The following is a 17,606-nucleotide window of genomic DNA, read 5'->3' on the forward strand; positions in this document are numbered from 1 at the left end:
CCCGCCGCAGCTCTGGTTCCGGCACACCGTCTTGGTATCGATGGTCTTCTGCCGACACTGATGGCAGGTGTTACCCTACGGAGAACAGTGTGAGCAGTAAACACGGGGTTTGTGCAGTGGGCCTGTGGGGCCGGGCTGTCATCCACATCACAACACTCCCGCCCTCCCAGAATCAGGCAGGCTCCTTTCCCCAGGACGAGCCACAGCAGCCTCTGCCAGATATAGGCACTTTACATCTGGGGCCAGAAATGCCCATGAGAGGCAATCAGCCCAGGAGGAATAAATAATTAAGAGGACGGGAGGGGCGCCCAGAAGAGACCGGGGCAGGAACAGCCAAGCCCCAAAAAGCAACAGTGCCTGAGTGTGGAAACTCAGACACCACCAGTCGGCTCCAGCCAGCTCCCTAGCACAGCATAAAGTCTTCTGATTTTAAAATGCTAACACTTCAATTAAAGACACTTTAATATTACCTTAGTACAGCATTCCATCACTTATCAAAAAGAAGTGACACAAAGACACCCTTTAAGTCATCATTTAGAACACCATTTAATCCATTTCCTGTCAACCAAAGACATCGGCAAACTTCCATTTTTCTGTGGCGATACTACCCACAATACACTATTTATTCAATAAGTACAGTAGTAGACTACGTAAGTAATAAAAGTGTAATGATAAAAATACACTTTTCTAAACTATACTTTGCTTCCCCCCAGATTATCTGCACGCCTCGGGCGGCCTCTTCTGAAGAGGATCGCTCACTCACCATCTTCCTTTCCCAGCTATAGCTCGCCCTTGGCCCTATACCTGAAAGCCTGCTGCTAAGTCCTCAGGGAGCTAGGACAGGTCCCAAGCCCTCATAGTTTAAAACTGAGGGAGGATTTCGAGTACCAATGCTTTGGATACCCCTGGCCTCAGCACAAGGACACAAACTACTCATGTGTTGTTTACCAGAACTTTATCATAGATTTTATCTCGAACAGTGATGGCAACGTTTTCCAAGTCTTCTTCTGTGATATCCTCCACTGGCCGAAATGAAGATAAACGCCTACGCTGTCTGTACCTCTGGCATTTCCCCTGCAAAATGAACAACAGTGGAACCTTGAATAAGACGCGTGGAGCCATTCAAAAAATAAAATAAAATCTTAAGCTTTCTTGAGATCTAACACCCCTAATGTTAACCAAGAAAGCTCTGTTGTTTCTCTGGAAACCTTCATCTCTGCAGTCATTTGCTATGCTCCTGCCCAAGCCAAGCTCCATTCTTGGCACAGAGATGCAGCTTGAAGAGGCTTGGACTCTGAGATTCTCTACTGAAAACTCCGTGGAAACAGGGAAGTGAACCACACTGCATAACCAAGCCCACATAAGTGCCCAGTTTCTCCCTACACACTGAAGGCCCCGGAAAGGCCCCATATCCAGAGACAGAAAAGTCAAGAGGAAGCTCTGGATGCCCCACATGCAAACTATCGCGCTGACTGGAGCTGTCCATGGCCTTTTTAGACTCTACTAGCAATCAAGCAGAATTCAGCTCATGGGAGTAAACAGTGAGCTGCTTCTCGGCTCAGTGTAGATGCAGGACTCTCTCGGACTAAGGTTCTTCTCAAAATGTGATCTGGGGCCTCAGCGTAACCTTTGGACACATAGCTGCTGGGACTCCCAGGGCCAGAAACTGCACAGGTGACCAGCCCGAAAGACCCAATCCATACACACTCGCTCTGGGGACCACTGGGTTAAGCCAGTAATAATTCATTTATTAGTCAGAAAATACCCCACTAATTGTCTTCCTTCTTCTAAAGCTATAAAACTCTTCTGCAAATTTCGTGGCAGAGACAGTGAAGCTTTCTAGAGCAAACTTCTCTGGGGGCCGCGCGCTTCGAGCCAGGTTCATGCGCCTGGTGATCTGTCCCTCCGAGAAGGCCCGTCGCACTGTTTTCTTCTTCTGAAACCAAGAACACAGACAGACCCAACTGGATAAAAGCCATCTGCAACAGATACGAATACCAGCGCGTGCGGATAATTTTGAGGAGTGTTCCACTTACAGTAGCTGAGGGCGGGGTTCGCACTGGGAAGAAATCTGGCATTGAATTCAATTCCGCCAATAACTGAGCGAGCTAAGGTGCAGAATGAAAGAAAGGATCTGACGTAAGTCAGTGCTGCCAGAGGGAGGTCACCCAACACCGCTCACAAGCCTTCGAGTTCACTACTTAAGTAGTTTATGGGAACCTCAACGTCAGGGACACATGAAGCTCTCCAGGGCTGGGAAGCTGATGCCATCATCTGAGTCAATTTTATGCCCACTCCTTATCTAGAGGGACAGTATGACAGTGCACAAAGGCCAGCAGTATCCAGGGCTGCAAGCCCCAGAGTCAGTTCCTGACTCAGCCACTAATTAGCAGTCCGACCTAAGATGAATCTTACACACCCAAATCCCAAACTTCAGCACACTAAAAAAACAAAAAGCTCAACTAGTTGATTTTAACAGAGTTTAAAAATCATTTCTCACCAAGAGAAATAATTCCTGAACATATTCCCAAATGAATACTTCATTAACACCAAGCAACAGGCACTAATATGCCAATCAGAGAACTTAATTAGGATTAGTTTTTTTTATAGCAGATTACATGATCTATATTTATTTTTTTAACTTCCATTTTGTAAAACCTTGATTTTTTTTCATAATTTTATTGAGAAACAGCAATGAGACAGTTTCAAATCAAATTGGTAGGATAGTTTCAATAATTAACACATTGCATACATTCTTTTTTTTTATACATTCTTTCTAGTGGTTAATTGCTGTACAAGATGTGGACGTGATATTCTATTTACAAACACCATTAGAACAAATCCCTCTATTCATTAAGAGAATGTAACTATATAACTATCCTAGCCACTTTGAATACACAGATACAAAATGGACATTCATCTGTATACCCTTTTTTTGTTAAGTTCCGTTATTTGAATATTATGGGTGTGTTAACTCAGCAAAATATTCTAAAAGAGTCCAGTAGTCCATAATAGTATTAGGTCTTCCGCTTGACTGGCAGTGTCAGAAATTGTTCACCTCAGTCCCCTATACCTCAACATAACAGCATGGCTTTACTTCTTATATTTCATTTTTATACTTTTCTGCTGGATGGTTAAGACCGAGGTCAAGCAGGACCTGTGCAACAAGAGTTGTAGCTTTTTGGTCTGCGAAGGTCAGTGAAATGCCCTCAGGATTTATCTTGAGATCCTGTACCTCAGATTGTAGAACCTTTGTCAGTGTCAGTCATGTGGATGAGTCACGGCCATTGCTTGGCCAATGTGCTCTCTGTGAAAGCCTGAGAGAGTGTCTTCTCCCCATGTGACTCTCCTTAGGCACACTCTACGTCATCGATCACTTTCCTCTTTGGCCCCATTATCTCCTTGATCAGAAAATTTGGGACACTACTGAGTTACATGATGTAACAGTACAAGTTCTCCTATGTCCTGAGTCTTAATTGACCTTGGAAGACTAGGGCCAAAAGTTGGCTTTCTTTGCCGCCCTCCTTTTTCTCTAATTTGGTCTGCAAACTTAGGTTGTTAACCATTCAGAAGACAAGCTTATTGTTATTACCATACAACTTAGGTTGTTAAGCTTAACCTCACTATATGTCTGAAAATCAAACATCTTAGGCATAACATGGAACAGGTATTTTTCTTTCTTTTTTTTTTTAACATTTATTTATTTATTTAGTGTGTGTATGGCCAGCTCAGCCCACCAGGGGGCGGGGCTGGCTGGCATGTGGTGCTGGGGGATCGAACCACAGTCCCTGTTCTTTCCCAAGCTTGTTCCAAGTAGGTGCTTTAGACCACTGAGCCATCTCGCCAGCCCCTGGAACAGGTATTTTTCATCAAGTATTGATATGTTGAACTTTAAGTCCCTACCGAATATGATTAAAAAAATTTAAAAATTAGAATATATTTTTAAAATAGGCATAAATAACTATATACTTATGTTTACACGTAAGTCCAAAAAACTAACCGTATACAACCTTGAAGGAGGACAGTCCCACAATATTCCTTTTCCTGTCTCTTGCTTTCATTCACCAACCCCTTCTTTTTAGGATTAATTTTAGATGTATACAAATAAAAGGATACCACTAAAAAAAAAAAAAAAATCACCTAGAATATAGTTTTTACTGAAAAGACAAAGTGTTAAAAATTTCCCTTAGCCAAGCACAAATGTTTCTTACATAAAAACTATCCTAAAAGTTATTTTCTTATCAGAGTCATGTCTGTACATGCAATATCACTATCTATGCTTTTTAAAGGAAAATATGAAAAATACACCAAAATGAAAACTCAGAATTTTTTTAATGTATTTGGTGTAGGGTCCCACTACACAGCTCAGACTCGTACTGATCCTCCTGTTTTCAGCCTCCCCAGCGCTGGGATTAGAGGCGAGTGCCACCAGCTCGGTCTCGGTGGCCGGCTCAGCGTGCCTGGGGACAAGGGTGGCACGGCATGTGGTGCTGGGGATCAAACCCCAGTCCCCACACTTGCCTAAGCAGGTGCCTAGTCCGCTGAGCTATCTCACCTGCCTGAGAACTTAGAATTCTGTCAATACAAAATTATGAAGCAAATGGTGATTCTCAAAAATGATCAAATGAAGCTAATGATCATATACAGAACCAAATAGGAAAATCCACTGCGTTCTATAAAATGTTCTGACAAACATAATGAACTAAGCTGCTTAATCCTAGACCTTCCCCATTCTTCAAATGACCTCTCCACATAGAGTGGTTTCCAGGCACAGCCGCCGGCTGCCCTGCCCACGGCAACGCTTCCTGACTCGTGACCATCCTGGTGCCTCTGTGCTTCTTTCTGAGGGGACAGTACAGCTGTCCAGCCCTCCTCATCCCCAATCCCACTGCTGAGATGGAACTGAAACAGCCACACTACGCAGCACCAGTGGCTACTGCATCGCAGAGGCCATAAATGAACAGTCCTGACAGCCTCTTTCTAGTCCCAAATCACAGCTGACATACAGTGTAACAGTGCTTTAGGTGTGCAAAGAAAAAGGACACACAACCATCCCCGAGCTTGTCCGCCCCAAGGCAGCAGCTGGAGCCTCACCACGGCCTTGTTCTCCTGGATGTTCGAGGTCCTCCTCCGCAGCGCATCCGAGCCCTCCTGGCGCTCATCCCTGGAGCCATCCTCAGACTCAGAGCCCGAAAGCTCCCCTTCCGTCAACTGTCTGCACATTTTCTTCCTTCCAGTCACTTTTTTACTGTCCTGTAAGTATGGGCTAGAAAACAACTCAGAAGAACTACTTTTATCTGGCTGCTTTGCCAGTCTCTTAGAGGGAAACTGAAAGGCTACTCGAAGGCCAAGGCTGCTGCTTCTAGGCCTGCCTCTTTGGGGTGCAGGCTTTTCTTCATGATCCTCTTCCTCACTCACCAGAGAGGCTTCACCGCTGTCACTCAAGTCTGACTCCACGAGCTACGGAAACACAAGAGCGATGGCACGCTCTGTAGCAGCTCTCCGCCTCCCCACACCCATTCATTCAAAGGACTCAGATACTACTTTGGAAGCAGCAGTGAAATGCCGCTTCTCATCACTGCTTCCTGAGCGCTTCAGTTAAATACACACAATTTTTTTTTGATGAATGAAAGCGAAGTGCAAGCAGTCAACTCCTGAACTGCACACGCGTCACACTACTGACACACTGTCCCATCAGGGAAGGAGATAAGCTGTGAGCAATCGCTGACAAGTGGGGCTCCTCCACCCCACCCTGAACAACCAGGCTGGCACACCCAGAAGCTAGGTCAAGGGAGGAAGAGTTGGAAAAAAGGGCAAGCATGACAACAGAGGTAGCTTGAGATGAAATGGGGAGCTTGGGTGGGGAGTACCGAGCCGTTCCAACCAAGAGCAGCAACAGACCCACCCTGGTGCAGTGACCAAGGCAGGCAGAGGGACTTCCAGGGGGTTAGTGGGGACAGGCATCCTCAGGACCCTTTGGAGGGTCGCCAAAGGCACTCAGGCCCTCTTTTCTGTCACCATCCAAACCACACAGGGTGAAATGAAATCAGACAGTTCAAGAAATTCTCACCCCAATCTCATTGCAAAGTTCCAACCACCACATGCTCAAAATCAGTCCAGCATTCAAACTGCACTCGGAGTCACGTGAGAACTCAGAACGGGTAACACCATCCAGGCGACAGTGAGAGAACACCTGAGATACTGGGCCTTGGCAACCACAGCACAGAGAGATTTACTCAAGTTCAAGGTCATCTCTGCATCCTTTCTATACAAGGGGAGAGACAGCCTGCAAACTGCCCATGGAGTCCTAAGGTGGGCCACCACAGATACAGCAGCGACAGGAGGGACCAAGGACCCAGGCTACACCACCTTCCCCTCAGTGACTTCCTAAATTCTAGTGGGACTCTGAGCAGAAATGAGAGGGAAGAAAAAAATGCAGATGGCTGCCAACACTGGCACCAATCCACACCATGCCAAGTGGAGGAGTAAGAGCGGTTCACACTCTGACTTCATATTAGTAGCTTCATAATTCAAAATGGGGGTTGTGAGAGGCATGCAGACGAATCCCATCTTGGGAATGCTGTCAGAAAGAATGTAAGATTTGCTCTACTTCTCTATCAAATTATCATCTACCCCAGTCCTCTAAACCAAGGACATGGAACAGCTCACTCCAAAGGACTGATGACATAAAGAAAAAGCAAAGCGTTAGCACTGGTCCCGAGCGGAACCCCAGGAGAAGAGCACAAGGCCAGCACTTCGGCTGTGACCACTTCCCTTCTGGCTAGGGACCACGAGAAACCAAGGTCATGGCAGCATCCTGCTGGGAGGATTTCAGGAGCAGGCGCAGGAGGCTGGGCTGCAGGGCTGAATTCTGAAATAACACCTGCAGGGTGCCCTCACTGGGCTGGTACAGGCAGCACATCATGAGTCATACCTAAGAGACCCTGAGCAGGGAGCAAGACTTCTGTGTAATTCACTGCCCCTCACTAGAAATACAACATTTTCTAGCTAAGTAGACATCACTTAGCTGAAGGACAGAAGACCAGTAAGCCACTAAGAGATGACACCCAGTAGCTTTGCAAGAATCTGTTTTGCTGACAAGGAACTGGAGATGAGATATACTGGTCAGAACCCACAAACAGTGTCTGCAGAAGAGACAGAAAGGAGAGAGGGAGAGATGGGGAAGGAGAAAGGGAAGGAGGGTGGAGGAAAAAGGGAGGAAGGGGAAAGCCATAGCAGAGCTGAGGTCCTCCAGACTTGGCGCAGCTCTATGCTGCCATCCTGCCATCCAGCAAAGAAAGACATCAAACCAGTCCCGCCTTAGGGCTCTCATTCCACGTCTCCCTGGGGAGGGTGAGGAGCAGAGCCCACCAGTCACAGCACTTATCTGGCCACACGTGCCATGCCAAAGCCATTCCCTAGGAGCTGCTGACTCTGCACAGCTCTGACCATCCCCACAGTGACACCAAGGAGGAATCCTTGTGTTTAATTCCTGAATAAACAACCAAAAACTTCTGAAATTTAGAAGACATTTTGGAACCCAAAACAAACCCTGCCATTTTTATGTATCACCTACAAACTATTTTAAATTCTAAAAATGAAAAAAAAAAAGGCTAAATGCAAGGTACTATTTTAGATTAGAATCTAGGACATAAAGAGAACATTCATGGAAAACGATAAAATCTCAAAAATCTTGAATAGTAATATACTAAAATTGCCTTCTTAGTTGACTGACATGAGTCAATTATGCAAGGGAAAATGAGGTCAATCATGCAGGGACTATCTGCACTGCCTTTGTAATTTTGCAAATCTAACATTATTTTAAAAACATTTTTGGGGAGCCTCCCCATTAGCTTAGTTGTTTAAGCACCTGCTCATGCAAATATACTCAGGCACAGGGTATGTCGGTTCAGCCCCCACTTCCCCCTGCACTGCCAGACCTGTCCTTAAGGCAGTCTGAGCCAGCCAAAAAAAACCCCAAATCATTCTAAAAACATAGGGGTTTTTTGTATTTTAGGGAAGGGTCGACAGGGTGTTCAGGGTCTCACTATTAGATCAGACTTGTAGTGATCCACCTGTTTACAGCCTCCCAAGAGCTGGGATTATAGGCACGTGCCACCACGCCCAGTCTCAAGTGCCAGTTCAGCGTGCCCCGGGGGGCAGGGCCAGCACACCAGGCCCTGGGATCGAATCCCCAGCCCCTGCACCTGCTTGCAGGTGCTTTAATCTGCTGAACTGTTTGGCCAGCTGTATTCTAAAAACATTTATGTATTTACACATACACAGATATTGTGCTTTAAAGTCATTAAGATTCAAATACTAGTGAGCAGAAAACTGGCCTCAATATATGAAAAGAAAAGAAACAGATTGACCGCCTGGTCTCTGAGTGGAGGCGCTGAGAGCAGATCTCCCAGAGTCCAGGAGGCCTGGGCCCCCATGAACACCAAAGATGTGAGCACCCAAGGCACCTCTGCGTCTGCACCACGGCTGCATGGCGACTAAACTAAACTTAAACCCATGACTATGACTTTACACAAAACAGGAAAGGGCTGGAATGGATGTGTCACCGCAAGACAGAAACACAAGCTCAAGAAACCCTGGCGTAAACTGCAATAAGGACAGGCCAGGACCCTGGGGCGTCCCCAAGGCACAGGGCAAAGACAAGTGGATTTTCTCTGAGATGAATGACTAGCAGACCAGAGATCAGCCTTACAGTAGCCATTATTATATATGTTAATCGGCTTATAAAATAAAGTTCAATCTTTTCATTCCCTAGCTCCTTTTGATTTTATTTTTTATTTACTTTTTGGCTGGTTCAGGCTTCCTTAAAGACAGGTCTGATCAGGCATGTGGAGCTGGGGATTGAACTGCGGTCCCTTGCACCTAACTGGATTTGCACAAGCAGGCTTAAACAACTCCCCAGCTCCCCAGCTTTTTTTCCCCCCGTATTTTAGGGAACGGTCTACAGGGTGTTCAGGGTCCTAGATCAGACTTGTAGTGATCCGCCTGTTTACAGCCTCCCAAGTGCTGGGATTACAGGCATGTGCCACCCCATCCAGTCTCAATTGCCTTCTCAGTGCACCCCTGGGTTTAGGCTGGCACGGCAGGCCCAGGCATTGAACCCCTGCCCCCTGCACCTGCTTGCAGGCACCTTAATCCACTGAGCTATCTGGCCTGCCCTAAAAATCTGGGACTTGTATATTTTTTGAGTGGTACCAAGAATCAAACTTAGGCCCTCACATTTGCCGAGCAGGTGCTGCACCACTAAGCTAAATCCTTTGCCCCTATTTTGTATTTTTAAGATTGGGTCTCCTTCAGTCACTAAAATACCCAGGCATTAGATATCCAGGCTGGGCTCAAACTTCAGGTCTTCCTGCCTCAGCCTCCCGGAGACCTGGGATGACAGGCATGGCCACCACTCCTGACTTCAACAACTTCTTAGAGGTAAAGCCACAATTCAGAAACAGGACTAGAAATACTCAGCCCGCAGCCCCGGTGTTGACGCGTTACCGAAACTTCTGGGTTGCTCTTTATGTTCAGCTCACTCTGCGTAAATCCTTCAAAGTCTTCCATATCTGAGTCCGTGTCTTCTATAAAAATTCTTCTTAGTTCATCCGTGAAGTATTCAGACTGAAAATGCATACCCTGCCAGGTTAAAAACGTGCACATATGATAAAGACAGGAAGTAGAGCTTACGGGGAAGCAAGAGTGCAGAACTGGAGTTCAATGGGCACAGGTTTCTGTAGGTTCTGGAGACAGACAGCAGTGACAATTATGGTAAAAATGGTAAATCTACTGAATGCCACTGAACTATACACTTAAAATGGACAGTATGAAAAATTTTGTTATATACATTTTACCACAAAAAACACACACATTTTCTTAAAGCTTACAGAAATTAAGATGTACAAGTTAGGTGGGAGTACCATGCACCTGTAATCCCACCACTAGGGAGGCTGAGGCAGGAGGATCATAGTTCAAGTTCCACCTGGGGCACTTAGTGAGACACTGTCTCAAAAAAAACTAAAAGGGATGGGCATGCAGCTCAGGGTGAAGGCTCTGGGCTGAATTCCCATTAGCACACACACAAAAAGACCTATACATTGGACAGTTTCTAAAATATCAAAATGACTGTGAGCTGAGAGACTTCAGGCAGGACCGGCAAGTGTTGAGGGAATCCAGCTTCTCCTACACATGCAAAGCTGGAAACCATCAATATCTGCTTTCATAGGGAACAAACACAAGAAGGGAAAGCAGGCCTGCGCTGAGAGCCCGACTCCCTTCCATGAAGGTTTCCTCCCTCACCACACCCTGAACCTGTGCCACTCCAAGGGTGAGCCTGCCTCCCCTCTAGGGCTGGGACCCTCACAGCCCTCAACCACTGCAGGCCAGAGGGGACTCGCTCCATGGCCAGACAGTGAGGCACGATGCCACCCTCCTGGGCCCGCATGTGCCCATCCCACAGGCAGTGAGAGGTGAGTGCCCACCGCAGGTGAGCAGAGGGTAGATGCTACCTGACTCATCTTAAAGTTATGAGCCGAGCACAGCTGTGCACAGCTATAATCCCAGCACTCAGGAGGCTGAGGCAGACGGCAGGTGTGAGTCCCTCCTGGGAAAATCTGCAAGACTGGTCTCAATATGAAAGAAATCTAAAAGGAGCAGGCAAACTGCTCAGTGCAAAGGGCCGGGGTTTAGTCCACAGAACTGCAAAAAAGAAAAAAAACTAAAGCTATTTCCCAATAATGAAATTTAGAAACCTAACCATATATGGAATTGTAAGTCCTTAGACTAGGGAGATAATACGATATTTACAGATGTGGGTCTGGTTTATTTCACTAATAAGTATATCTTCAAGCGGCATCCACTTAAATATGAAGGCTTCCAGTTTATCATTCTTTATAGCTGAGTAGTACTCTATTATATAAAAGTACCACATCTTTTCAACCATTCCACATGTGACGGGCATCTTGGTTGTTTCCAAGACCTGGCTATCACAAATTGTGCTGCTATAAACATAGGTACACATATATCCCTATGATATGATGTTTTCAGTTCCTCTGGGAAAATTCCCAGTAGAGGAATAGCTGATTTAAATGGGATTTCCAGTCCTAGTTTTCTAAGGAGTCTCCACACTGATTTCCCTAACGGTTGCACCAGTCTACACTCCTACCAACAGTGGAGAAGGGTTTCCCTTCCCCCACAGCCTCTCCAACATTTGTTGTTGGTTGATTTCCTTATGATAGCCAATCTTTCTGGGGTGAGATGGTATCTCAGTGTTGTTTTAATTTGCATTTCATGGATGGTTAGTGATGAGGAGCACCTTTTCATATATTTATTTGCTTAATTTCATCCTCTGAGAAGTTTGTGTTCATCTCAGATGCCCATTTCTGGATTGGGTCTTTAAATTTAGGGGCCCTAATATTCTTTAGTTCTTTATAAATTCTAGATAGCAGACCTTTGAATGTTTATTAGTTAAGATTTTTTCAAAGTTTGTGAGTTGTCTTTTCACTTTGTTGATAATTTCTTTTGACATGCAAAAACTTCTCAACAAGAGGTAGTCCCAGTTGTTAATTCTTTCAAGTATTTCCTGTGCAATTTGATTTCTATTCATGAACTTTATTTCTACCCCTATAATGACTGCTTTGTTCTTTGGGTATCCTATGGTAAAAGGGAACACAGTTCTTTTAATATTATGTCTGAAAGAAAAGACAGAAAAAGAGCTGCAGAACTGAAGAGCCCTCCTCCCCACCCCGCAGTCTTCTGCGAGCCCCAACACTCCGCCGGGGCTTCCAACTCCAGATCCGCAGCCACCTGCGGCTCCCACCCCCCCATACAGCGACAACCCCACCTGACACCGCCTGGCCTGGGTCTCCTTTCTACTTTCCTTCCCGACTCTAATTATATACTTCATCAAGCTCAGATATCTTTGGGAAAAAAAAAAAGATGTAATAGATGAGCAGAAAAACAAGGACAGAGAAAGAGAAGCCTGCATCCAGCATTCTTCAAGCTTAAAAATTTCTCCTATGAATTATGGGTAATTGGAGTGAGTCTGCTCAGAGCTAAATTACTTTGTTCCTTTGTTGATAGCTGAGGTCCAGCTGCTTGGGGAAAAAAAAAAATACAGAAAAAACGGTCATTTCTCTTTTTTAAATGAAATTTAAAGAGAGCGGGACGTCAGGTTCTGCACTAGAACTTCCTTTGTGGTAACAAGGGAAGACTGGTGACCACCCGGGGCGGAAGCTGCAGCAGGTTTAAAAATGAGTGATGTTGAGAAAGGCAAGACGGAGCTGGGGAGATGGCTCAGTGGAATAAGCGCTTCCCTGGCAAGTGCAAGGGCCTGAGTTCAATCCCTGGTTCCGCCAAAAAAAAAAAAAAAAAAAAAAAAAAGAGAGAGAGAAAGGCAAGAAAATTTTTGTACAGAAGTGTGCCCAGTGCCACACTGTTGAGAAGGGAGGCAAGCACAAGACTGGGCCAAATCTCCATGGTCTCTTTGGGCGGAAGACAGGTCAGGCTGCTGGCTTCTCTTACACAGATGCCAACAAGAACAAAAGTATCACCTGGGGAGAGGATACATTGATGGAGTATTTGGAGAATCCCAAGAAGTACATCCCAGGAACAAAAATTATCTTTGCTGGCATCAAGAAGGGAGAAAGGGCAGACTTAATAGCTTACCTCAAAAAGACTACTAATGAATAACAGTCACGCCTTATTTATTACAGAACAGAAATGTCTCATGGCTTTTGTATGTGTACCATAATTTAATCTCATATACCAGAATTCAGATCATGAGTGGCTGACAGAATATTTTTGTTGGACAGTCCTGATTTAAATAAAATTGGCTTATAGTTAAAAAAAAAAAAAAGAAAAAGAAAAAAGAAATTTAAATGTGTTAAAGGGATCCAGGGTCAGCTATGTGCACTGTGTGCTCCAATGACGACTCGCCCAGCTGGTTAAAGCGGATCGCAGTGTGTGGGGCCGCCGAGCAGGAGACCGGGCTCCTCAATGAGGCAGAGCCTGGAGCACAGCTGGACATTTCTAGGGAAGCCACCACGCACCTGGGGTCTGGGAACACCAGCTCAGCCCCTGCAGCCTGTTCTAGGACGATGGGGGTCTGTCTGCATTTCATGAAATATCCAAAGCTCCCCCTAGGGCCTGTGGCGAACAGATCAAGCCTTAGAGCCGTGGGCCCAACTTTCCAATCCTTGTGGCTCTTCTATCCTTTATTCTGGCCTCAGACAGTTTTCCCTTGTGTGTGTGTGCAGCCAGTATGTAGCTAGACTCCCACTGCACTGTGGGCCGCACAGTCCACACAGCCACGTGCTCTCCAGAATGTGTTTGCTTTTCTTCAAAATCAATACAGGGTCCTATGCTGTGGGCCTCGGCCACCTGCAGCCACTGGGACCACAGCCTTAAGCAAGTATCAGGTTTGAAGGGGCAGTGCCACAGGTGGTCCCATTTGTTCTGAGATCTGTGTGACATGACAACAGGCCGAGAGCAATGGCCTGCAGAGCCAGTGTGACAGCTCACACTTTAACTGCACCACCACTCGCCTACCAGCGCTCACAGGGTAAAGTCAGAAGCATGCTGGGAGCTGGAAAGAGAAGGGAAGGGACAAAAAGTCAGAGTCAGGGAAGCGAGAACGCTCCATCAAGTTTGTGATGGAGAGCCTCGTGAGGGCACGTGTAATCGAGGAGGGGAGCCAGACAAGTCCATCAGAGAATGGGGAGAGCCAGGGGCGCCAGGAGGACACATGCAACACAGCGCACCAAGGGGAAGAGTCTGGAAGCAGAGCGGCTCAGGTGGACCTGAACCAGCACGAAGGCTAGGAAGACAGTAAGCACACAGGAGGCAACTGGGAGCCATGGACGGAGAGCAGAACTGCGCCCAGTGAGGGGATTGACCCAGTTCCAGTCTTGGAAGCGCAGCAGGGAGTTAAGGGAGCTGAAGAGGGTGACAGCTTCCAGCTGCAGCCCTGCTCCTGAACACCTGCACTGCGCACTCAGAGGTGAGGCACCTTCATCAAGCCTTCCCTCCCTCTGCTTCAATTTCATCTACTGTAAAATGGGACAGCAGCAACACCCCCACCTGCCCAGGAGGTCCACGGAGAAGTGCAGGGTCCACAAGAAAAGCACATGGCACAATGTCACAGCACATTGTGACTAGGAGAGCAGCTGGCACACAGCAAAAACACCAGTGCCACTTCTCAATGCCCACCATGTGCCAGGCTGTGCACAGGGAGGAGATCTGACAGCTGTGTGCTTGCTCAATGCCCAACCTGGTCACTGGCGGATCCCAGCAGGAAGGGTGAGGGGCGAGGGCAACAGCAGAAGGGAGAGGAGGGAAGGTGTGCACACCCCTGTCCTTGGCTCCTGGAGGGGAGAGGCAGGGAGGTGGGAAGGAGCAGGGAGAAGAGCAGAGGAAGGCTCAAGAACTGCAGATGGGGAAGTCAGACTAACAAGCACGGGAGGAATAACAGTGAGCTTCGGCTGTCCCGCGAGTAACTTAGCGCCATCAGAAATAGGTCTGGTGCTGAGCTGCACACGTAAAATGCATGCAGCCACAAGCGGAGCAGTTGATATCGATGAGATTGCAAATAGTACAAAGGTCAAGCACAAAGTGTTAGGAAATACCCACATGTAGGGACAGGAAAAAGATGAGAGCACACAGCACAAGGTCTGGCAGAGAGGGTGAACTGGAGAAGTGAATGGAAGTGACCTGTAGGTCCAATGCTGTGGAAACACCAAATAAGATGTGCCCAGAGACCGGGGAGGCCGGCAGCTCCCAAGAGCACAGCGCCACGGAGGCCAGAACACGTGTGGAGACCAGGCTCTCCTGCACAGCGTTCTAGGGGCTTCCCTGCTTGGGTCGGCCCCGCTGAAGCAGGGGGCTCTAGTGTACAGTATTCTTTGCAGAGAAGCTGTGGTAAGAGGGAGAATGAGGAGCTTTAAGTGTTACAATGAACTCAGAAAAAAAGCCACTGAATCAGGCTAAATGTTTTGATTGGCCCTTCCACAGCTAAGGCACAGCACAGGCATCCAGGCCGCTCTCAGAGAACTGTTAACTTGTGTTTGCTACTGATCAAAGTAACTAAAGAAAGAATAATGCTCTCCCCAGCAGTTTGCAAGAGTGAGGTACTGATACACTCTCACTGCAGGACCACACGAGACAACTGTCTCAGTCCCCGCACATTGCGCATGTGCCTCGCTCCACACATGGTGCAGGCCTGCGAGGCAGGCCACCCTCCCTGTCAGCTGCGTGGGAGGATTCTGCAAACAGCCTCATCCCAGTGACAACCAAGAATATAGATCTGATCATGTGAGGCCCTTTTATTGAAAAAATGTTATTTTAATGGGCAGGATTAAAACAAACATGAACAGAATTCTCTTGCCAGCTCCTTAAAATACGAAGGCATAATGCTACAAAATTACACTGCTCAGTAACTGATATCACCAATCTTAGGCCACGCTGGGGAATACAAGAACATTCCAAACCAAAAAGCAGGCTCCCAGGTGAACACACCCGCTCGGAAAGACGCATCTGTACCTGTTTTCTCAACTCCAGTGAGTCAAAACTATCGTAGCTCTCCTCTGAGGACAGAGTTGCCATGGGAACATCATCTCGGAAGCCAAGGAATTCTTCATCATCACTGGGGGCGTTAAAGATGTCAGCTACTTCTTTAGGGATCTGTTTGCGATTCAAAAGAAAAGGAGAAAACTGGGGCTGCTGCAATCACTTGGATCCCTGGAGGAGAGCAGGACTCACCACCACTGTCCTGTCACATCGCCATGGCCACCCAGAAGCCCGGTAACCCTGAACAACAATGGCTTCAGCTGCAGCCTCAGCAGAGGACAGTGAGAAAAGATTTCTTCCCATTCTACACACAAGCCCTGCCTCACGCAGAATGGTGAGGCCATGCCTACACAGAAACCATTTTTGATTTCTTGACAGGGACAGTCAAGGGGTGGGAGGGAAGAGAAAGAAAACAAGCATCAGTTTCTGAGAAACCAAGGATCTTTTTCCTCTTTGATACCATTCACATATTTAAAAAAAAAAAAAAAAAAGCTTTCCTCAAATGTTAAGCGCCTCTTTTCTTAAACAATCTCAACCTACATTCTCTTTCTGTTGTCATATGTTGATGCGGATGTAAAAGTTCATACAATGAAACTGAAGTGTTCCCTCTTTTCCTATACCCGGGAGCAATTTAAGTAACTGCAGAATTCCGAGAGAATTTAAATGCTATTGACGCAATTACTCCCGCAGAGAACGCTGTCAACACACTTAATGTAACAAATAATATTTCTCTGGAAATTCTTTCTTTCTCCCATTTTTCAATAAGTTCAATACATAGAAATGTTTTGTTTTGTTTTGTTTTCCCCCTGGCAGAACCGGGGATTGAACTCAGGCCCTTGTGCTTGCCAGAGAAGCGCTTATTCCACTGAGCCATCTCCCCAGCCCAGAAATGTAATTTTTTAAAAAATCAGAAACAGCTACAGTCTTCACTAAGAGCCAGCATTTGTCTCTGTATGTTTTTTTCCTTCCCCTTTCAACAAGCATTCAGCTAAACCACAGACCAGTGAGGGCGAAGCTTTCAGAGCTTCCCATCATGAGAACAGCCCACCGAGGCACCCACGCCACAGCCCCCCCGCCGCTGTGACTAATGGGGCTGCATCAGCACCGCTCCGGTGTCACATGAGCCGACCTAAGGAACATGCACCTACACACCCTAACGTTATTTGCACACACACCAATTTGTTTTTTTGTTTTGTTTTGTTTTGTTTTTAATATTTATTTATTTTGTGTGTGTGTGGCCGGCTCAGCCCACCAGGGGGCGGGGCTGGCTGGCATGTGGTGCTGGGGGATTGAACCGCGGTCCATGTGCTTTGTTTAGCTTAGCTTGTTCTAAGTAGGTGCTTTAGACCACTGCGCCATCTCACCAGCCCCACACACACCAATTTGTCTTAAAATCCTTCAGCATACAACTCCCCAGGACAGGGAACTTTTCTAGAGAATGGCAAAACCACAATCATACCTACAATAATTAACATTAATTCAGTAATATCATTTACTATAATTATTTGAATGATGAAACTGTAGCAGTAATGTACTGGAGTTGTATAACTGACCAGAATGCCCTTTACAACTTTTAAGGGGCCAAGAGGATCCATTCAAGCAAGGCTCATGCATTATTTTTGACTGCTTTTTTTCTTTTTCTTTTTTTTTCCCGCGGTACTGGGATTTGAACTCAGGACCTTACGCTTGCAAGGCAAGTGCTTATTCTACTGATGACTGCTTTTTATGACACCATTTCACAACTGACCATAATCAGGCACAACCAGGCACAAACGCCTTATAAAATGTCATGCATCCTGAATTTACCTAATTCTTCTCTCAAGGTTAGATTCAGAGTTAGTGCTTCTGGCACCAATTCTATACAAGTGAAAAAATGCACAGCACATGCAGGCACAAAATGTGATGCTAGACCATTACTGCTTAGCAGTATTTTAAAAATTAATTCTAAAACTTGTCAAACTTTTTAGTACAATGAACATCCATGTTGACCCCAAGTAATTACCTGCTATGGCTAGTCTTGTGTCCTCTGCACCCCT

General features: G+C 46.3%; 1 protein-coding gene across 1 annotated transcript in view; it reads right to left on the reverse strand.

Moving 5' to 3' along the window:
- The window catches only part of Cdca7l (cell division cycle associated 7 like), a 50,170-nt gene that overhangs the window by 2,337 nt on the left and 30,227 nt on the right, over positions 1 to 17,606 (reverse strand). Inside the window, exons 2-8 of the mRNA XM_004626558.3 lie at positions 15,544 to 15,684; positions 9,511 to 9,645; positions 5,095 to 5,460; positions 2,037 to 2,108; positions 1,766 to 1,936; positions 949 to 1,074; positions 6 to 75 (exon numbers count right to left, since the gene is read on the reverse strand). Of these exons, the coding sequence (XP_004626615.2) occupies positions 6 to 75; positions 949 to 1,074; positions 1,766 to 1,936; positions 2,037 to 2,108; positions 5,095 to 5,460; positions 9,511 to 9,645; positions 15,544 to 15,684 (1,081 nt within the window). The remainder of the gene's footprint in view (positions 1 to 5; positions 76 to 948; positions 1,075 to 1,765; positions 1,937 to 2,036; positions 2,109 to 5,094; positions 5,461 to 9,510; positions 9,646 to 15,543; positions 15,685 to 17,606) is intronic.

Source organism: Octodon degus, unplaced genomic scaffold (assembly GCF_000260255.1).
Source record: "Octodon degus isolate 3935 unplaced genomic scaffold, OctDeg1.0 scaffold00015, whole genome shotgun sequence".
NCBI classification, from domain to species: Eukaryota; Metazoa; Chordata; class Mammalia; order Rodentia; family Octodontidae; genus Octodon; species Octodon degus.